At 44.3% G+C, this 21,810-nt stretch overlaps 1 protein-coding gene and 1 pseudogene across 1 annotated transcript; both read left to right on the top strand.

The window, feature by feature from the left end:
* Window positions 1-7,062: 7,062 nt before the first annotated feature.
* On the top strand, window positions 7,063-7,962 carry LOC115816274 (P2Y purinoceptor 11-like). The gene has a single exon (XM_030779237.1). It carries the CDS (start codon window positions 7,063-7,065, stop codon window positions 7,960-7,962), a length of 900 nt encoding a protein of 299 aa, XP_030635097.1.
* A 4,390-nt stretch (window positions 7,963-12,352) lies between these two features.
* Window positions 12,353-13,232, top strand: LOC115816273 (P2Y purinoceptor 11-like; annotated as a pseudogene).
* Window positions 13,233-21,810: the final 8,578 nt, after the last annotated feature.

Genomic DNA, 21,810 nt, shown 5'->3' with positions numbered 1-21,810 from the left:
GAGATCTCCAACACGTGGAACAAAAGGGCACAGTCTCACCAAACTGGAGGAATAATCAGTCAATGGGATGATGAAGAAGGATGGATGAGTAGTAGAACAGATGAATATGAGGCTGACTATACTTAATCCAGTTATGGTTCCAGTCAAACAAAGGGAGGTAAGCCTCTTGACTGATTCCCGGCAGGCAATTCATCCATTATTTAAAAAAGTCCTCTATGTGCTGAACAATAAACGCAAGTTTATCAACACAGCTCCTATCCATTGGTTCACACGTTTTTTTTCTAACAAACAAACAAACCCTTCCAGTCACACCCAAGCTCCCCTGTCTTCTTCTTTTGTCTCTTACTGCCCTGAGTGGCTGGCTACTCTCACCTAGTGGTTTGAGGAAATACTACTCTTCCCATGCGCAACACGCATATACACACATATACATCTTACATAATTTCAGAGCATACACATGCATGTAATAACAGGCCACTGTGGTGGTTACATACCCCTCCCCCCTCCAGAAGAGAGCACCTTGGGGCCATAACATGTTTTCAGGTTCTCTACATGATAGGTGTCTCCCTGCTCTGGACCGTCAGGGAACACTACCAGGTAGTTGACAGACCCTAACCACTTTAGGACCATGGATGGCCCTTTCCATTTTGGGGCCAACTTTGCCATGTGACTAGCATCGGCCCTGGACAGTGGATGGGCTCTGACCCACACCAAGTCCTCCGGTTGGAAATCAATTGTGTTCGCCAGGCACTGTAACAACGGCCTTGTTTTTGGTGGGCCTTCTCCATATTTGCCTGGACTTGCTTCAGCATCTCCGTTTGCCTTTGCGACAAAGTGTAGGCATCTTGATCTGGACTGGGAGTCCAATGCAGGAGTCTTTGCACCAGTCTTTTCGGTTTCCTGCCTGAGGCCATTTCTGCAAGGGTGAAACCTGTGGATTCCTGCCAAGCTGTATTTATAACAAATTGAAACGCTGACAGCCAACGGTCCCACTGTTTATGATGTTTGCCAACATAAGGGGCCATCATGGTCTTTAATGTGTAGTTGATTCCCTCCATAAAGTTGGTTTGGAGATGGTAGGCAGTGGTTAGTTTCTGGACCACCCCCCACTGCTTACAAACTTTGTGAATCATCAACAAGGTAAACTGAGGCCCTCTGTCTGAGACAAGGTACACTGGGGTTCCACACCTGGTAAAGACCTCACTGGTAAGGATGATGATTTTTTTTTTTAACTCTTCTCTCATGGGGAAGAGTTCCACCCACTTACTACAGTAATCCACAACTACAAGTAGGTATTGGTTTTGCTTTTGACTCTGGGAATGTGTGGCCGCTATGGCGCATCCAGTTAGAATGCAAGACAAGATGTTTCTTTAGTGGTTTTTATTAAATAGAAAGTGGAAAGTTTAGAGAATGTGTGAATGTGTGGGTATGTATATACAATCAATGTGTATACAGAGTTGGTTGGGGATGTATGTATCTGTGTGTGTTTGTGTGGTTTGGTATCCAAATGCAGACAAAGATTCTGATGAATGCAGAATACAACAGCACTGCACGATGAAGTGTACAAACAATCACAGTCTCCCCACAAGTCTTCTCCCTTTTGAATTTCGCGCCGACATAGTCAGCAGCTGTTGCGGCGGTATTTAGGGAGACTCGTGTGGCTGCGATTGGCGAATCTGATAGAGAAGGACAACCAATAGCAAATGACTGCTTACGCTATTGGTCGCTGCTGGAAACCGGAGGCGTTATTCAAAGTCCTTTGTTACACAGTACAAAATGTATGCGATCAGCTCTGGGAATTTTTGGTAGGTCCCGAGTGATAGCTGGAGCTTCAGGATCTTCCCTCTGGGCAGCAGCGATATCAGCCCAACCAGTAGGAAGGACATGGGTGTCTTTGTTGGCCTGATACACAATATTGTAATTGAGGGTCTCATGGTCTACAGGAGATCTAGAGAGCGTATCAGGAACTACATTACACTGACCTTTCCTGTAAGTCACCCTAAAGTCAAAATCTTGCAGCCTGATAGTCCATTGCACCAACCTTGAATTGGGCTTTGGGTGGTTAAACACCCAGGCTGAAGCAGCATGCTCCGTGAAAACCTCAAAAAGCCCTGCCTTCCAAGAATGAGCGGCATTTACCTACAGCCCGTACAACGGCCAAGCACTCCCTCTCGGACACTGAGTAATTCCATTCTGCCTCCCGTAACAGTCAGGAGGCATAAGCCACCACGTGCTCAATTCCTTCAAACTCTTGGGTCAGCACCACCCCCAAACCAATGTCGCTGGCATCACCTTGTACTTTAAAAGGAGAGCGGAAATTTCGGGGGAAGTAGAATGGGAGCAGTCAATAAGGCTTGTTTCAGATCTTCAAAAGCACTCTGCCACTTTTCTGTCCACACTTACATTGCCCCCTTCCTCTTAAGTGCATTCAGTGGGGTCTGCATGGCCTGTAAAATGTGGGATAAAATGATGATACCAAACCACCATTCCTAGAAAACACTCAACCTCTTTGACGGATTGTGGAACCAGCAAAGCGCACATAGCCTCCACCTTGGCTGGGTCTGTCGACATGCCCTCTCCAGACAACATGTGCCTTAGAACTGTAACTTTACTTTTTGAAATTGAAAATAGAAATTCATGCAAGACAAAAATAGTGATATCACAAGAAATACATCACATTTGGAGCATCAGGACATTTAAAGCCCAGCTGCATGTGTCTTTTTGTTCAGACTCAGAATTCTATTGGTCATCAGCTGTGACTGGGAAACAGAAGAGAGTCACAAACACTGATGGGGAAGAGGAGGATGAGAAGATGTAAATGGTGCCAGCTTTGAGTGCACTTGCAGCGCCTAAGAACAAGACATGAATTCAAATAAAACAAAGATTGTAATTAAACAATGATCAAAGCAAAGTTTAGTTGAGAGGAGAACAGTGGACAAAGACACAAGGATTCTGAAGAATTTACATCTGCACAGAGCAGGTCACAATGAGAGCTGGAGAACATCATTCATTTGATACAAGCTAGAGTCATTCATAACTGAGCTTAGAGATGTGAAAAGGCCTTTTCCCGACAAATAAAAAGGTGAAATTGAAAGCACGATGAGCAGATGTGGCTGGGGAGTCAGATGAATCATTGGTCAGGTCATGGATAAGTCAGCGTGCTTTCTCTACCGCCCTCTGATGGTGATGGTACTGTACTGCTGGCACGCACTGTGACAAAAAACTGGTGCGTGTAAGTTATATAATATTAATGATACGTAATAAAGCCCACATAATTTTCTGCTAATATTATCAAACAAATATCCTCATACTATATGAAAACAACAAAAAAACCTACCCTGAAACATTCTGATAATATAAAATATCAAGAGAATGACTTTAGAGAGATGGTTCACTTACTACCTACAACACTGATAGTATCATGAACCAGATATCTCAAACATCTTATCATTATTAACATAATTATTACAATTTTTGTACTCACCTTCTGGTTCTAAGCGATTGCATCAGTACACCTTAAGCACAAAAAGGGAGGGGGGGCATTTTGCATTGCAGTTTTTTTTTTTCAGAATTGCGGTCCAGCAGCATCCTAGTATTGAGCGTCCGTCGTACTCATATATTCGCTAAAATGATCTGTCTAACCGAAAGACTTCGTCTCATGAACTTGTCCTCACGAGGGGAGGGAACTTGACTGACAAGTCTTGTCTTGCTGGTGCGTCGGGATTTCTTGAAGAGGAAGAAAATTGACGCTCCTGCATCGATAAGAAGATACAGCTTTAGCGCGCTGAGAGGTATGGAAATTCAGTTTAATTGGCATAAAGTTTTAAACTACATTCAGGTAGATGATAGGTATTAGTCAGCGTGTGTGTGTGTGTGTGTATGTGTTTGCTTGTTTGTTTGTCTGAGTTTTCCCTAAATAGTGAGAGATAACTGTCAGTGTGTCAGTCACACTCCTCAATATTTGTACATCTCCACATCTCTGAATCTACCACAACAGTAACGATTACAGTTTCGTGTCTTTTTTTACTGAAATTGTACAGAGGAACTTCAGCGGCGCTAAAGGTACTTGACTGAAGCAGGTGTACAGTCTTCGACGAGATAGGCTGTTTCGTTTTAGGAGAATTCGACTGTAGGAAGAGTTTCGTTAAACACCCCTGCTCCTGTTAACGAATTAAATCTTTTTTCGGCTTCATTCGGACGTGGACCGATTTGGACTTCCTATGTCCAGCTAAGCGCAGGCTGTCACCGGACTTTGATCTCCTGCAGCTTGAGAATAGCGGAGCCCGCGAGACAAGAGCCACTGTGCGCGTACAGCACATATTTGACTCATTTCCCATTTAGATCTCAGTACTCGTGGTTTGCCAGTCTTAGCGGCGATAATCATCCGCACCATGACAAAAACGAACAGTGTTAAAAGTAAGGACATCGAAAAGCATAACTTTGAATGTTAAATATAATGTAGTTAAGCATATCCATTAAGGACAGCGCAACAAGGACATTTTGTATGCACATTTTCTATCTTCGCCAACTCTGCACACAATTTATATACAGCGCGAAATTAAGAGAGGGAAAATTCCGTGTCAGTTTGTGTTATGATCTATTGGAATAACGCTGTCCCTTTTGTTGGATATAGTGCTGTATTAGCCAGTCCAATCTGGGGGTCCATTTTTAGGCCTCGAGAATGCATTAAAATGTTTCCCAATGAATTTTATGGTAGTTACATCTCTGAAATATGAGAATTCGTCTTACAAGGGTTCTCAAGAACGTGTGCCATGTGTGTGTGTGTGTGTGTGTGTGAGAGAGAGAGAGAGAGAGGTGGGGGTGAGCTACTAATTTGTCTATAACGGAAGTGGTCGGAAGTTTAAGTACTGTGGCTCTGTGACCCAAATGTGGTTAGTGATGGGAAAAGCAACCTCGTGTACATGAACGTCTTTTAAATACTTTTGAAGTACATAAACGCACTGCCTAACACACTCCTAAGATCATTATAAACTTTCGAAATGGTGTAAATGTAGTTATGCTGAATGCCAGTGATGTATAAAATAGGGTGACCATACGTCCTCTTTTTCCCGGACATGTCCTCTTTTTCGGACTTAAAAAATGCTCCCGGCCTTGATTTCGAAATCGCCAGAAATGTCCGGGATTCCGCTTTTGCTTTCCACAGTCGCCATTCACTGTGTGTGCATTTGCATTGCTTTGACCTTTTCTTTTAGGTCGCGCCCTCTCGCATGCCACCAATGGACGGTCATGTACACTATCATGCCATAAACAGTGGTTCAACTGCATCGCATCCATTGCCGTTAACGCCACAGCAAAAGCCAAGAGACCTTAAGAAAGCCGTAACGCTACCAAAACTCGAATGGAAAGAAATAAGGTCATCTTGCCACTGTCATTATGCAAGCAGTTATTTGTCTTATTAAAGACAAGCCGGCTATGTATTGCGGCAGTTAAGTACAGATGCAGTTTCACATTGCATTGTCAAGCATCAGCCTTACATGTGCAACGACAGGAACCAAAAGTGACATACACTTAGATTTCCCAGTAACTTAGGAGGGGAATGCATCACCCCGCCCCCGACTCCTTTTTGAAAACCAAAATACGGTCACCCTATATAAAAGTGCCGACATGCATGAATCCACAGACGATACATATTCAGTTTACTTTTGCCGGATCAAGTACACTATAATCAGGGGTGGACAGTAACGAAGTACATTTACTTGAGTACTGTACTTAAGTACATTTTTAGAGTGTCTGTACTTTACTTGAGTGTTATTTTTTTTTTTTTTGGAAACTTATGACTTTTACTCCACTACATTTGAAATACAAATATTGTACTTTTCACTCCACTACATTTCTATGAAGGTTCTCGTTACTCGTTATAAGTATACTTTAACGCATAGCTTTGAAGTCAGCGGAATTTTCTTTTCTAAAATGCGATAGGCCATATTGTGTTCATCACAGGGGAAAACCCAATCACAGTAAACTATTCCAATGCTGTCAGTCAAGTGCGTGCTGCATTTTTTTAACAACTGAACTTGGAGGTTTTACTGATGGCTACTACAATGGAAGATAAAGATGATAAAGATAAAGTTAACATCGGGTCCTGTGTGAATCCACTGCTGACGCATACTAATAGTTAACTAGCGAAAATGCTGAGTTAACGTTACTGACAAATCCTTTCAGAAATATGTTTTAATCTTGTCAGGTAAACACAGTAATATTTGGTGAGGTCAGCGGATTCACGTAGGACCCGGTCCCAATAAGACGAGGGGGGCGGGGGTCAAGCGGTGACGATGGTCATCCAGCTGTTTCACATTTCAGACAATGCTATGTAGTAGAAGTAAAATTAACCTAGCCTACAACATTATGACGTGTTTATCCTTTTAAGGCCAATCTGAGTTAACCTAGTGCCTGTTTAACTGAAGCTATACACTGTCTTTTATAGAGGAAGCATTTGGTTCAACTGTGTTTCTATAGGCTTTGTAACGTATTCCACAAGCTTTTTATTCTACAGGTTCTACAAGCAAGTCAGTGCATTCAGTAGGTTGTTTCAGAGTCATGAGACTCTGTAAATGCATTGTTGCAACAATAGAACAATGCGATGACGTTAAAAAGAAAATGTACTTTTGAATACTTAAGTATTTTTAAAAGCAAGTACTCCAGTACTTTAACTCAAGTAAAAATTGAACTGAACAACTTTTGCTTGTATTGGAGTAATATTTGACCAGGAGTATCTATACTTTGAGATAGCATGGAGTTGTTTACTTTGTCCACCTCTGACTATAATATATACAATGATATAGCTTAACACTTTTCAATTATTAAATGTTTTATGTAAAAGATTGCAGGATCTGGAAGGAAGGAAGGAGTTTATGAAGTTCTTTGCCCCCCCCCCTTGAGACAGAGAAATGCATATATATATATATATATATATATATATATATATATATATATAATACTTATAACTTATTGTCAACTTGTTCTTTTCTCCACTCACTTGTTCACTTCTCTAGCTCATTTTTCACCATCGTGTTCACAAACAGAGGACGAGAGGAGAGGAAAATGCTCAACACATCATGGAATTGCAGCTCTGAATTTCAAAAGAAACTGCTCCCTCCTATGTATGGAGTTGAATTCTGCGTGGGATTTCTCGGCAATGTCTTTGCTCTGGTCCTGCTGCTGACAAAAGAAAGACAGAACTGGCGCACTGGAGTGGTCTTCTCCTGTAACCTCATCATCAGTGACCTCCTCTATGTACTAACCCTGCCGCTGCTCATCACTTACTACTCAAACGGCAAAAACTGGACCTTTGGTGTCGCTGCATGCAAAATTGAGCGTTTCCTTTTCACCTGTAACCTCTACGTGAGCATTTTTTTCATTTTGTGCATCAGTGTAAACAGATATATAGCTATTGTTCATCCCATCTTCACACATAACCATGTGCACCCTAGACATGCCAAGATCACCAGTGTGTTAGTCTGGGTCATAGTAGCTATCATCTCTTCACCAGTTCTCAAATATGCCAGTACACAACTCAGAGAGGAAAAGAACACAACTCACTGTGTCTCTAAGATCAAAGGAGGGGAGATTGAACTGTCGCACTTTAATTACAGACTTTCTCTGACTGTCCTTGGGTTTTTGATACCATTGGTGCTGACTTTTGCATCATACATAGGTCTGATTAGGGTGGTTTTCAAAAATGCCAAAATCAGGTCACAGGAGAAAAGGAAAGTGGCTTTGTTGGTGGGCTCAGTGTGCACACTCTATGCCCTGTCTTTTATTCCCTATCACATTTTGCAGATTCATCACTATATTCCAAAAAAGAAAACGTGTTTGCAGTACAACACATACCAAATATCGAAGGGATTGGCTACATTAAACATGTGCATTCACCCCCTCCTCTACATGGCTGTGTTTGACAGTACCAAGACAGTTTGTTGTGGAAAGAACTCAGTGATTTAAAACTTTTTTTTTTTTTTATGTCAGCACCATTTGTGATATTACTGAGTTTTGATCACTTTTCTTTTGATCACTTTTCATTCCAAAAATAACATGTATGTCCTTGTGTGCCTAATTGTTTGGGTCTAGGTTTAAAAAACAAGTAAAAAAAACCACAAAGAAATACACGGTTGTGAATAAAGAGAGTATTTGACACAGAAATCAGGGTTGAACAAGAAATCAATGATACGTCTGTATTTATGTATCCCTACATGTTAGCATTTCTCAGTAGTAGGATTAGTTTCTTTGCCCTCACCTGATGAAATACATACATCTGACTTTTAGTCTTGCAAAATAATGGCTGATGTCACTGCCTAAGACAGACAAAAAGAGGAAAAATTATGCAAGTTTCTGTCCTGCATAGTGCTGGCATTTTTTTTTTTACAGTTGTGTGTTTTCAGTGACCTTCCCATTTGTCCCATACACATGCATTACACAAGAAACGTAAATTTTACTTTGAAATTTGAATATATGCTTGCATTTCTGAAATAAATGTATAAATCAAGCCCAGCCAAACAATTCATTAACCCTTATACACTTATTCTTTTAAAAAAGCTTTTAAACATCACATCTGTAATATCTCAAGTGAAAGGTCAAATCAAAGGTAAAAGGATTACAGAAGGAGAAAAGGAAGGCATATGTATGAGCTAATGATTTAGTGGAAGACGACCGTCTGATAACACATTTGAAATTGTGGATAATTACAAGGCAACACGTTGTAATCTTTTTTTTCAGTTCATGCATGATGCCCAAATACATACCTGTGATGCTGGTAATTTCCAATAAAATAAAATAAAATAAGATTAAAATTCTCAGTGTTCAAAAGCTTAGCTTGTAATGGCACATATGTGAATGTGGATGATAATCAACTTTGAATAAATCAAAAGTTCATAATAAGTTCAAAATAAAAAATATGCCAAACATACTATATCTAAAAAAAAAACTGAGGCATTAAAATTACATGATTACATGTATTGACTGGCTACAGGAAACCTACAATACTCTCAGTTTTTGAATATTTTGATTTAACTGGCCAGCCTCTGAGTTTCTTCAAGAGCGGTTTCATGTGTCTAACAGAAAAAGCCTGGGTTAACATGGACCTCATATTGTATTTGAACTGCTAATGAAGCATGATTTTTTAAAATGAGTGTAAAGGAGGAAATGACATCTAGGAGGAGGGGTTCACACTCCTTAAAGATCAAACAAATGCTCTCCAATTGGAGCCTGGGAACAAAGGCTACATAGACATCAGTTAAAGTGGACTTATTTTTATCAATTCAGCAGCGTTTACTTAGTATTGCATATCAGACATCTTTTCTTGGACTAACACGGGCATTTTCCCTTGGAGTATTTAAGGTATACTTCACCAAATTAATCAAACCTAGTCTTAAAACTGATTTACTGACTGATAAGTGGAAAGTATTTTGAACTACCCTTGTAGAAAACTGTTTCTAACATGTTAGTTGTAGTATTTATGGAATTACACTCACTGGGTTGTGGAATTTCCTGTAATTCCAATTCAGTTCCTGTTCTACACCATCCATACTGCAGCTATTTCCAATTTCCAGATCTATATTGTAAAACTATGTGAATGAACTACATGATTATAGATGGTAAACCCATAATGAAATGATATGATATTTACAAATGTTTCTATTTCTCCTCGACACAGCATTATTCTAATTTTCATGAGATATAAGACACATACAGCTGACCGCAACTGCTTCTCTTTCTATTTAGAACGACATTTCAGAATTTGCCCTCACACTGGAAAACACCTGGGATAGGCCCTTCAACCGCAAGTGGAACCAGACCAGTTTGTTCTTGTGCATAATGCAGTCAAAGACAAGAAGGAGGCATAGAACACATCCCATAAGATTTTATCTCACTGGAAAAGAGCATAATTTAATAAGTGAAGGCCTAATTAGTAGGGTAGACAAGGACTGGTTGTCATACATGTGTATATAAATATATACATTTCACGTATATATCTCTGCATCAACACATTTCAAAAAATGATTTAAATATTAACTGTGTGGAAGAAAAACATCAAGATTAAAAGGATAAATTCCTCTGACCTTAAACCTGATGTTGTATGAAATGATCATGGAACTTGACTCAGGGAAATAGGGAGTATGGTGGAAGACTGTTACCTGTGGCAGACACTCCCTAGGTGACTGTCATTACCGTGCCTCTTTCTGCTGGTGGAATTGAGATGACCTGTTTGCAACCACACAATGCCACGATCTTTTCAGGACTGTGGACGGTGACCCCACCGGTTTCTTCCATGTTCCATATATCTTCTGGACCAAACTTGTGCCTTCTCAGGACTTCTTCTAAGTTATCACAAAAAAAAAAAAGACATTTCTCTGGATTGAACATAGACGTTCCGTTTAAATTTTCCGTTTTCGAGGTGCGACTGTTGTTTATGCGCAGAATATTCTACCAGCAGCATCCTCTCAACTGAACTTCCGTCATATTTCCATATTCCCTAAACGTATGTGGCTTGTCTGAAGAGTTTGTTTCATGAATCACTACAAGGTAAGGGAATGCGGCTGACAAGTCTAGTCATATAGATGTATCTGTATTTCTAAATGAGAAACAAAAGAGAGGCATTTGTAATGCACGTTTGAAAATTGGCAGCTTAGGTTATATTGCTGAGCGCTATGGAACTGCAGCTATTTCAGACTCACGTTGGTGATAGGTGATAAGCCTAGCTAGTCCATTCACTCATTCATTCGTTAGGCTACTTATCTGAGGGTTTTCTTTCTTTCTTTCTTTCTTTCTTTCTTTCTTTTCTCCTAATGCCGTTTAGTGAATGTTTATGATTTTTGCTATTCTACAGTCTTTTTGAGGTTGTTTGGTTTCTCCCAAAGACTCTGCTACTCCCCTCTAATAACCCCGCTAATTTCTAAAGTTTGAGGTATTATCAGTAGACTATAGCCGAGGACAGTGTGAGTGACAGGGTGTCAGTATGTCAATTACGCCTACCACGTGCGTCTACAAACTGAATTTACAGCAGTAACCATTACAGTTTTACATATTTATTTTGTAATTAGGGTCCTATTCTTTACTTTATTAGCATACAGTCTTTCCCGTCACGGATTATGAAAATTCGGCTTCACGAACAGTTCCATTTATTACCCCTACTTCGGTTAACTTTTTTTAAAATTACAAAGACAGCTTTGAACCATCTGCGCCAGGCAAGGAGCTGAGAGCGAGCCACCAACCTGTTATGGTTTCCTGCACTTTGAAAGCAACTGAGTGTGAAAAGAGCTACGTGTCCTGTGTGTAGTTCAACTTTGTGTCGCTTTTAGTTCTGAGTATTCGTGGTTTTCTAAAATCAAACACTGAAAAGCGATGATCACATCCACAATGAAGACCTAAAGTATTGAGTGTCCAAAATGTTAGCACATAGGTAGGTCAAGACATAAAAGTCATATGTTTAAGTGTTAAACTGGTTTTAATAAAGACTATTGAACAAGGACAACCTAACAAGGGCATGACACAGACACTATTTTTGTATTTGTCGACTGCGCGCACAACCTTTGGGAAAGGAATTCATGAACTAGCTTGTATTGTGATAAGGTACGCTACCTGTTGATACAGTTGTGTCAGTTACAATGGACTTGGTGTTGTTTTAGCATGTTTGGGTTTTAATTTCCGGGGCTCTGGAAATGCATTACAATTTTCCCATTGAAAAGAATGTGAGGTACACTTACATTAGTTGTCTACGTAAATATACGAATGGATATTTTCAGTAAATTATTTTAGTGGCACTGTTTACTCACATCACTGTATATTGCTCCATGTCTTGTGTTTTAATGATTGTCTCGGTGACTTGTGAATTTTGTGGTCGGAAACTGTAAGTCTCGTGCCTTTGAGACGAAAATGTCGCTGGTGACAGGAAAAGCAATCTCTTACACTTGAACTTTGAAATACTCTTGAAATACACAAAACACACTACCTAACAGTCCTTAGATCACGATAAACTCCCAAATGTAGAATAACAGTATAAATGTAATTATACTGAATTTTAAGGGTACATAACAGAGTGTACGTACAGTACAGAAGTGCTGATAATCTACAGGCGGGAAATACTCATCTGATCTTTTTTGTTTGTTTTCTCGTGGCTTACAGTATACCACACTATACTCTAGTACAGTATAACATTTTCAATGCATGACGTGTTTTATGTAAATGATTTCATTTACATTTAGCAAAGTTATGATCAAAATAATGAAAAAGCAATACTGTTTTCTTCTCTCTTTCCTTCTCTCTCTCTCTCTCTCTCTCTCTCTGTCTCTGCCAAATAAGGAGAGGAAAATGCTCAACACATCACTGAATTGCAGCTATGAATTTCAAGAAATTCAGCTATGAATTTCAAAAGAAACTGCTCCCTCCTATGTATGGAGTTGAATTCTGCGTGGGATTTCTCGGCAATGTCTTTGCTCTGGTCCTGCTGCTGACAAAAGAAAGACAGAACTGGCGCACTGGAGTGGTCTTCTCCTGTAACCTCATCATCAGTGACCTCCTCTATGTACTAACCCTGCCGCTACTCATCACTTACTACTCAAACGACAAAAACTGGACCTTTGGTGTCACTGCATGCAAAATTGAGCGTTTCCTTTTCACCTGTAACCTCTACGTGAGCATTTTTTTCATTTTGTGCATCAGTGTAAACAGATATATAGCTATTGTTCATCCCCTCTTCACACATAGCCATGTGCGCCCTAAACATGCCAAGATCACCAGTGTGTTAGTCTGGGTCATAGCTATCATCCCTTCACCAGTTCTCGAATACGCCATTACAGAGCCCACAGAGGGAAATAATACTACCCTCTGTGTCTCTAAGAGCAAAGGAGATAAGATTCTGTACTTCAATTACAGACTTTCTCTGACTGTGCTGGGGTTTTTGATACCGCTGGTGCTGACCTTTGCATCATACATAGGTGTAATTAGGGTGGTTTTCAAAAACTGTCGTGTCACAGGAGAAAAGGAAAGTGGTTTCGTTGGTGGGCTCAGTGTGCACACTCTATGCCCTGTCTTTTATTCCCTATCACATTTTGCAGACTTATCACCATTATCTGAAGGAGAAAACGTGTTTGCAGTACGATGCATACCAAATATCGAAGGGATTTGCCACACTAAACATGTGCATTCACCCCCTCCTCTACATGGCTGTGTTTGACAGCATCAGAGTGGTTTGTTGTGGAAAGAGTTTAGAGACTTAAGTCTTACAATTTTTTTATCAACATTTGTGATATTACTGACATTTGATGACTTTTATTCTGATCACTTTTTGTTTTTATTTCCGAAAACAGCATGTATTTATGTGCTCTTTGTGCTTGTGTGCATAATTTTTTGGGTCTAGATTTCAAAAACAACCACACAGCAAAGCAAAGAGAGAAATGGCTGTAAATAAAGAGCTTCTGATGTCTGACTTGGAAAACAGGGTTGCTGACAAAGTCATTAAGAACACACGAGATACATAGCATGAAACACTCCTGATGCAATACATACATCTAACTTTTAGTCTTGCAAAACAGTTAACTTCAAATAATTTACTTGTTTTTTTACCACATCCCAAATATGGAGCACAGATTTCTGGTTGATTCGGGATCTTTAACCTGATTTTCAGATGGATTTTTTTTCTGGTCATAATTTTAAATAACATTACTACTTTGCAGTTGCCAGTTGCCTGATATGATGTATGATGTACAGTTTTAGTTAGAAAGACACTGCCCAGCACAGAAAGAGGACAAATTATGCTGGTTGGTGTACTGCATTAAGATGACTTTTTTTGACAGTTGTCTGTTTTGAGTGAGCTTACGATTTACAATTTGGTATTTTGCAGAGGCTTTTGAAATCAAAGCAACTTACAATTAGTGCCTCAATCAGGTTTAACTACCTCATGAGCAAAAGATCACAGTAGGAAAGCAAATTAATTCTTTTCAGTGCCACACTCCTGTCTATCCTACAGCGAAAAAACAGAGATCTGCAAACAAAACCTGCAGGAACCTGCTTCCTCTTGCTCTTGATTGTGAACTGAGTTCATCACACTGTGAAATATGACTGTGTACCCACACACAAACATTACCCAAAACAATTATAAAAGGAAAAAGTCGACTTTGAATAAATGAGAAGTTCATAGTTATAAAAGATGAAAAACAATCTACAAGTAAGCTGAACACAACTACAAAAGAATGTATTCAAACGTTAACTGTACTTCTGATCAGATCTTGGTTATCCACAAGAAACCTACAGGAAACCTCAAACTATATTCTACTCTGATCTTTCACTGATCAGTCTTTCAGTGACAGACTCCATCCATATTTCAACCCTGACCTTAAAGATGAAGGTAAAAACCCTATAGGCCATTACTCCTGCCAGTCAAGCTTAATTGGTTTACCACCATTTTACATTCTTGTAAGGTGAAAAACCATAAAACCTTATGTATTAAGTAAACAGAAAGCTCTAAAGCCAGTGTTGTGAAGTGTGTGAGGGACGGTATGGTTCACAGGAAATGTGTGGCCGCTATGGCGCATCCAGTTAGAATGCGACACAAGATGTTTCTTTAATGGGTTTTATTTAAATAGAAATGGAAGTACAGAGAGGGTGTGAATGGGTGGTATGTATCCAAATTTGTCCAACCAAATTTGTCGCTCTACGAAAGGACTGTGGCGATAAGAGCCATGTCCCCTTATAATAAAATATTCTTTTTAAAAACATGGCGTCTGCATACAGGTCATGATCCGTGTCTATAAATACCTGGCCCAGGTAACATTGCGGTCTGTCCTCCACTTCCTCTGCCTGGTGTGTCGCACTTGTGTGTTTTTAGAACACCTTGAGGTATCTGCGCTGTCCGGACGCGCTTGTTTTTTTTTTTTTGAGTATCGGAGAGAGAGCGTTCTGAGCCTTTTTGAACCAGAACAAGTTCAACCGGTAAGCCGTGGTCAGTTCCTGCTTACGATTTTATTGTGATTTTTTTAATCGTATTTAGCAGGTGACACGGCAGCGGTAAGACAAATCTTTCTTTTTGAGGTCCGGTTCCATACTGACCGCTCTTTAGAAGTCGTAACCTTGGGCTATGGCTTGGGGGGTTTTTTAACCTAGGGATAGCTCTTCTGTTCTCTGTTTATTTCAGTTTTTTTTTATTTTATTGTTATTTTCCTAAGGCGCCCGGTGTAAGGAGATCACCAGGTAGCCGGACGCAAGTGCAGAGTTGGATGAAATTTTAATGAAAAAACAAGCGAGTACACGAATACCAAACAAGACAGAAGACAAACGGGTTACAACACAGAATAATACTGACGGTATCCAAAACAGATTCTAGACGCTCAGAATACACATATGGTGCGTGTGGACTTCGCAAAGAAAGAGTGAAACAGAGAGCTTAATAAAGAGGGGGAAATCAGGGAAAACAAAAGTGAAAACAGGTGTAGGTGATGAAGGGACAAGCCGATGATTAGTAAACCGGCGACGCCGATCGCTGAATGGCTGGAGTCGGTGCGGGAGGAGACGAGGTCGTTACAGTACCCCCCCCTTGAGACACGGCTCCAGCCGTGTGACGTCGCCGGACAGGGGGACGTCCCCGAGGGCGAGGGGCTGGCCGATCAGGGTGGTTGCGATGAAAATCAGTGATGAGATTGGGATCCAGGATGTCAGAAACGGGGACCCAGCATCGCTCCTCGGGACCGTACCCCTCCCAGTCCACTAAATACTGCATGCGGCCCTGACGACGTCTGGAGTCCAGGAGAGCGCGCACCGAGTAAGCTGGTGAGCCGTCTATCTCCAATGTGGGAGGTGGAGCGTCCCGCGGGGCCGCATCAGCCAGTGGACCGGGAATCATCGGCCTGAGGAGAGAGACATGGAAGGTGGGTGAGATTTTATAATTTGAGGGTAATTGTAATGTATAGCTAACCGGGTTGACCCTCCGGAGGACTTTAAACGGCCCCACAAACCGCGGGCTGAGTTTACGGCAAGGCAGGCGGAGCTTGATGTCGCGGGTAGAGAGCCAGACTCTGTCACCAGGATGGAAAACTGGGGGGTCCCTGCGGTGGCGATCAGCTTGCAACTTTTGTCGGCGGACGGCTCTCTGGAGATGTACATGGGCCATTTGCCAGACCCTTTCCGCCCGCCGAAACCAGTCATCCACCGCAGGAGCCTCAGTCTGGCTCGGATTCCAGGGACACAAGGGAGGTTGATATCCTAGCACGCACTGAAAGGGAGTTAGACCAGTAGAAGAATGACGCAGAGAATTCTGAGCGTATTCCGCCCAGGGCAGGAACTGAGACCAGTCGTGCTGACGACTGTAGCAGTAGCTACGGAGGAACCTCCCCAGGTCCTGGATGGTCCGCTCTGCCTGGCCATTAGACTCCGGGTGGTAGCCCGATGTGAGGTTAACCGTGACTCCCAGTCTCTCCATGAAAGCCTTCCACACCCGAGAGGTAAACTGGGGGCCACGGTCAGAGAGAATTTCCTCCGGAAGGCCAAAACAACGGAAGATGTGGTGGAACATGGCATCCGCAACCTGGAGAGCAGAGGGGAGAGAAGCAAAGGGAATTAGGCGGCAAGCTTTGGAAAACCGATCTACCACTACCAAGACCGTGGTGTTTCCGTTGGATTGAGGTAGATCTGTAATGAAATCTATTGAAACGTGAGACCACAGTCTCTGTGGAATCGGCAGTGGGAGGAGTTTTCCGGCTGGGACTTCTCGTGGGGTCTTGGTAATGGCGCAAACGGAACATGATCTTACATACCGCCTCACGTCAGAGGCCAAGGTGGGCCACCAAAACTTGTTAGAAATGAGCTGGGTGGTTCGAGTTATTCCAGGGTGACCGGAAGACAGAGAGGTGTGGGCCCAGATGATGATCCTCTTGCGGAGCGTCGTGGGGACAAAGGTTTTATCCACGGGTCGGTTGGGAGGCGCGGGTTCTCTCTCAAGACCCCTTCGGATGTCCTCTTCTATATTCCACAGTATGGGTGCGACAATCAGCGAGGGGGCCAAGATGGTCTTGTCCTCCGAGGAGACTGTGTTCGACCCGTGGATACGCGAGAGGGCATCTGCTTTGCCATTCTTTGTCCCTGGGCGAAAGGTGATAGTAAAATTGAACCGGGAGAAAAAGAGGGCCCACCTGACTTGACGTGGATTGAGCCGCTTTGCTCCTCTGATATACTCCAGGTTGCGGTGATCGGTTAGCACGAGGAATGGTTCCTGAGACCCCTCTAGCCAATGTCTCCACTCCTCTAGTGCCAACTTCACCGCCAACAGCTCACGGTTGCCCACGTCATAGTTCCTCTCGGCTGGGGATAATTTTCTGGAAAAGAATGCACACGGAAACAGTTTAGCTGGCTCACCATGCCGTTGCGAGAGCACCGCCCCCACACCGGTGTCAGACGCATCCACTTCCACGACGAACTGCCTCTGGGGGTCAGGCATTTTCAGGATGGGTGCTGTAGTGAACCGCTTTTTTAACTGACTGAAAGCCGATCTGGCAGAATCCGTCCAACGGAGACGATTAGGATGTCCTTTCAGAAGAGCCGAGAGGGGGGCAGCCACTGAGCTGAAGTTTCGAATGAAGCAGCGGTAGAAGTTGGCAAAGCCCAGAAAACGCTGGAGCTCCTTCACCGTAGTGGGTTCTGGCCAGGATGTCACCGCACTGATCTTATCCTTCTCCATTCTCACCCCCTCTGAACCGATCACGTATCCCAAGAAGGAGACGGTGGTTTGGTGGAACCTGCACTTCTCTGCCTTTACATAGAGGTGATGTTGGAGGAGGCGGGACAGCACTCGACGGACATGTGAAACGTGTTCGGAGAGAGTGGCAGAATGGATCAGAATGTCGTCAATGTAAGCTATGACGAATCTCCCCAGCATGTCCCGCAGCACGTCGTTGATCATGGCCTGAAAGACAGAGGGTGCATTAACCAAACCAAAAGGCATCACCATGTATTCATAATGGCCAGAGGTTGTACTGAATGCGGTTTTCCACTCATCTCCTTCTCGGATGCGGATGAGGTTGTAAGCGCTTCGGAGATCCAATTTAGTGAAAAACTGGGACCCCCGAAGCTGTTCGATGGCTGACGGCACCAGAGGGAGCGGATACCGGTACTTCACCGTGACGGAATTTAGACTCCTGTAGTCGATGCAGGGACGGAGACCTCCATCCTTCTTCTCAACAAAGAAGAAGCCTGCAGAGGCTGGTGAGGTTGAAGGACGGATAAATCCCTGCTGTAAGGCCTCCTCGATGTACTCCTCCATAGCTTGGGTTTCTTTCACGGAGAGAGGATACACACGACCACGGGGCGGTGAAGTACCGGCTAGGAGGTCGATGGCACAATCCCACGAGCGATGAGGAGGGAGACAGGTGGCTTTGGTTTTACTGAATACTTCCCTCAGGTCTTGGTATTGGTGAGGGATCTCAGGAGGCGTGGTTATTGGGGGACTCTCCACTGAGGTGGCGGCACAGATGAGCAGAAGACACCGATGTCGGCACACGGGAGACCAGGCGATGATTTCTTTCTCGGACCAGGAAATGTGGGGGTTGTGCTTTTGTAGCCAGGGGAGTCCGAGGATGAGTGGACGGGTTGATGACTGGAGCACCAAAAGAGCGATGTCCTCCTGGTGGAGAGCCCCCACGGTGAGGGTGATCAGGTCGGTGGCGTGGGTAACCGTCCCGCTGCCCAGAGGACGGCCATCCAAGGAATGCACTGGGATCGGGTCAGGAAGAAGACGGAGGGGAAGATGAAGAGCCCGGGCCATGGAGTGACTGATGAAATTCCCCGCCGCCCCGGAGTCTAGCAGGGCTGCAAGTGGAGAGACCAAGGAATCACCGCAGCGCACTGTCACAGGAATTAAGAAGGGTCTGGCAGATAAAGTGAAACAGGAGGCGCTTACCTTGTGCTGGGGGGTCATTTCCCGAGTGAGCGCCTCTCTCCTAGCTCCTCGAGAGTGAGCAGGGTGGACAGGACAGCTCGACAACAGGTGACCCCCCGCTCCACAGTACAGACACAGCCCCTGCTCGATACGGCGACGGCGTTCGCAGGCGGACAGATGCGCGGCTCCAATCTCCATGGGCTCGGGCTCGGGGTCTGGACCAGACGGGATGGGCAACCTGGTGACTCGGGACAGACGACGACGTTCCTGCAGCTGACGGTCGAGGCGAATGGAGAGGGCGATGAGTGCATCCAGACTAAGACTCTCCCCCCGACAGGCCAGTTCCATCTGGAGATCGTCTCTTAGTCCCCGTCGGTAGATGGAACAAAGAGCTGGTTCATTCCAGCCACTGGCTGCCGCAGCGATGCGAAAAGACAGCGAGTAGTCAGCAGCAGAACTAGTGCCCTGGGTGATCCGAAGCAGGCGCTCACCAACCTCACTCCCCTCCTCAGGATGATCAAACACAGCTCGGAAGTGTTCCACGAAGCAGGCATAGGAGGAAACTTCCACTCCTCTTCGGTCGTAGACAGCTGTCGCCCACTGCCGAGCTCTTCCCGTGAGGAGATTAATTAGGGTGGCAATCTTTGTGGAGTCTGTAAAGGAAGTATGTTGGTCGAAAAACAGCTGGCATTGTGTAAGGAAGCCATGGCATTCAGAGGGGGAACCATCATATTGTTGGGGGAGCTTAACCGGGGAATCTTGGTAATGGAGGTGCTCGGCTGGCGGCGCAGGAGGGGGAGCAGGAGCTGGGGGAGGTCGAGGCAGCGAAACAGTCAAACGTTCCACATGACGGGCTAGATCACCCAGGGCACTGCGAAGGTGGAACAACTCACGCTGCTGATCTGCCACCAACTGGGCCAGGGCTGGATTCGGCGGGGACGCGCCAGGGGGGGCTGGATCATCTTCCATGGGAAGGGGAATTTCTGCTGCGTCCATGTGAAGGCGAAGTCTTCTGTAAGGAGATCACCAGGTAGCCGGACGCAAGTGCAGAGTTGGATGAAATTTTAATGAAAAAACAAGCGAGTACACGAATACCAAACAAGACAGAAGACAAATGGGTTACAACACAGAATAATACTGACGGTATCCAAAACAGATTCTAGACGCTCAGAATACACATATGGTGCGTGTGGACTTCGCAAAAAAGAGTGAAACAGAGAGCTTAATAAAGAGGGGGAAATCAGGGAAAACAAAAGTGAAAACAGGTGTAGGTGATGAAGGGACAAGCCGATGATTAGTAAACCGGCGACGCCGATCGCTGAATGGCTGGAGTCGGTGCGGGAGGAGACGAGGTCGTTACACCCGGGTTGCCCTCTTATTGTTGATGTATTGGAAATTGTGTTTAAAGTTATTTTGTTACGGCAATTTTAAAAGTCGGATTGTCGTAATATTACGTGTATAATTTTGAACGTAATTGTTTGGAAATTGTTTCTTTTGGAAGCTTGCGGTCAGGATTTTTTTCTTTAGACAAATAAATAAATAATTGAATAACTGTGCCTGTTGTGTTTGGTTCGCTGTAGCTTAGGCCGGCATCAGTAACATTTATTATTATAATAACTACTCTGTCTGAGTGGTGGTGGATTTCACCTGGCGCCCGAACTGTTAAAATAAAAATAGTCCCTCTACCGTCACAGGACTGTCAGTGTCCATGTCTGGGATGGAAGGCAGCATAACGAGGCGTGCAACAGATCTGGTGTAAGTCTTGTCCTTGACCTGGATGACCACAGTTCTTATTCTCCCGTCCGTTCCAGGGACAACACTGGTGACGTGGCCCACTGGCCACAGGGCTCTCGGCAGCTGGGGGTCAACCACCATAACAATGGTCCCAGGTTGCAGCTGCGCAGGGTCTTTGTGCCACTTGGAGCGTATCCGCAGAGCAGGCAGGAAGCGTCTGATGAAGTGCGTCCAGAACTGGTCAGCTAGCACCTGCGTGTGTCTCCAATGCCGGCGACTCAGCAGCTCAGATTCTGGATACACCGACTGGGGAAGTGAAGGGTCGAGCCGCCCCATCAGGAGCAGGTTGGGGGTCACTGGATCAGCGTCGGCCACATCTGCTGACACGTAGCCCAGTGGCTTGGAGTTTAGGATCCCTTCCACTTCAATCAGCACAGTCCGCTTGACAGCTTCTCGGCCGTGTAGGATCCAGTACCTGCGGCGTAGCTCCACGAAGAGATGCTCTGCTTCTGGGTGATGGAGCTTCTCATCGGCATCCTTGATGACCAGATGAGTCACTTTATGTCGGGGGACCATGACCACTGGGTGGATGGCATTTGGCTCCAGCTGGTCACTGCGGCGAAGCCTCCCTCCGACCCAGATCAGTTTCACTGTGTCATCATACTCTGGGGCTAAGCAGAGCAATCTGCTGGTTGCAGCCAGGGGCTTACCAGTGCACAGGTGTCTAAGGTCCTCAGCAAAGCTGTCCTGCTGTGCTCGTCTCAGGACCTGTCTTTCTGCTTCTTGGTAGTCTTTAGCAGAAAGACTGACTTGGACAGCTGCCGCCCCGTGACTTGACAGTGCGACCTCCTCAATCAGCTCTTGGAAGGAGGAGAACTGGTCAGGGTCAGGCAGCCATCCACATCCGCTTGCTCCCTCTCTGTCGCCAGCAGGTGCATTGCTTCTTGGTCCTGCCGAGAGTGAGTGACAATTTTCTCACTCTTGTAGGGAAGCACATCCATCTGCCATCGTCTCTCAACATTTTGCAGCAGCTCGAGCAAGAGCGAGAGAGTGGAGATGTGCAGGCACTGCTGGCTTCTGACATGCTGCTTGATGCCGTTGGTCGGCCCCTGAAGTGTCCAGCCCAACCTCGTCTTCACTGCCGCAGGTCCCCCTGGGGGTCCCAGACGCACTGGCTCAACTGGTGTGATGAGATGGGG

Source organism: Chanos chanos, chromosome 7, assembly GCF_902362185.1.
Source record: "Chanos chanos chromosome 7, fChaCha1.1, whole genome shotgun sequence".
In the NCBI taxonomy this organism is placed as follows: Eukaryota; Metazoa; Chordata; class Actinopteri; order Gonorynchiformes; family Chanidae; genus Chanos; species Chanos chanos.
This window is presented reverse-complemented; position numbering and strand designations above follow the sequence as displayed.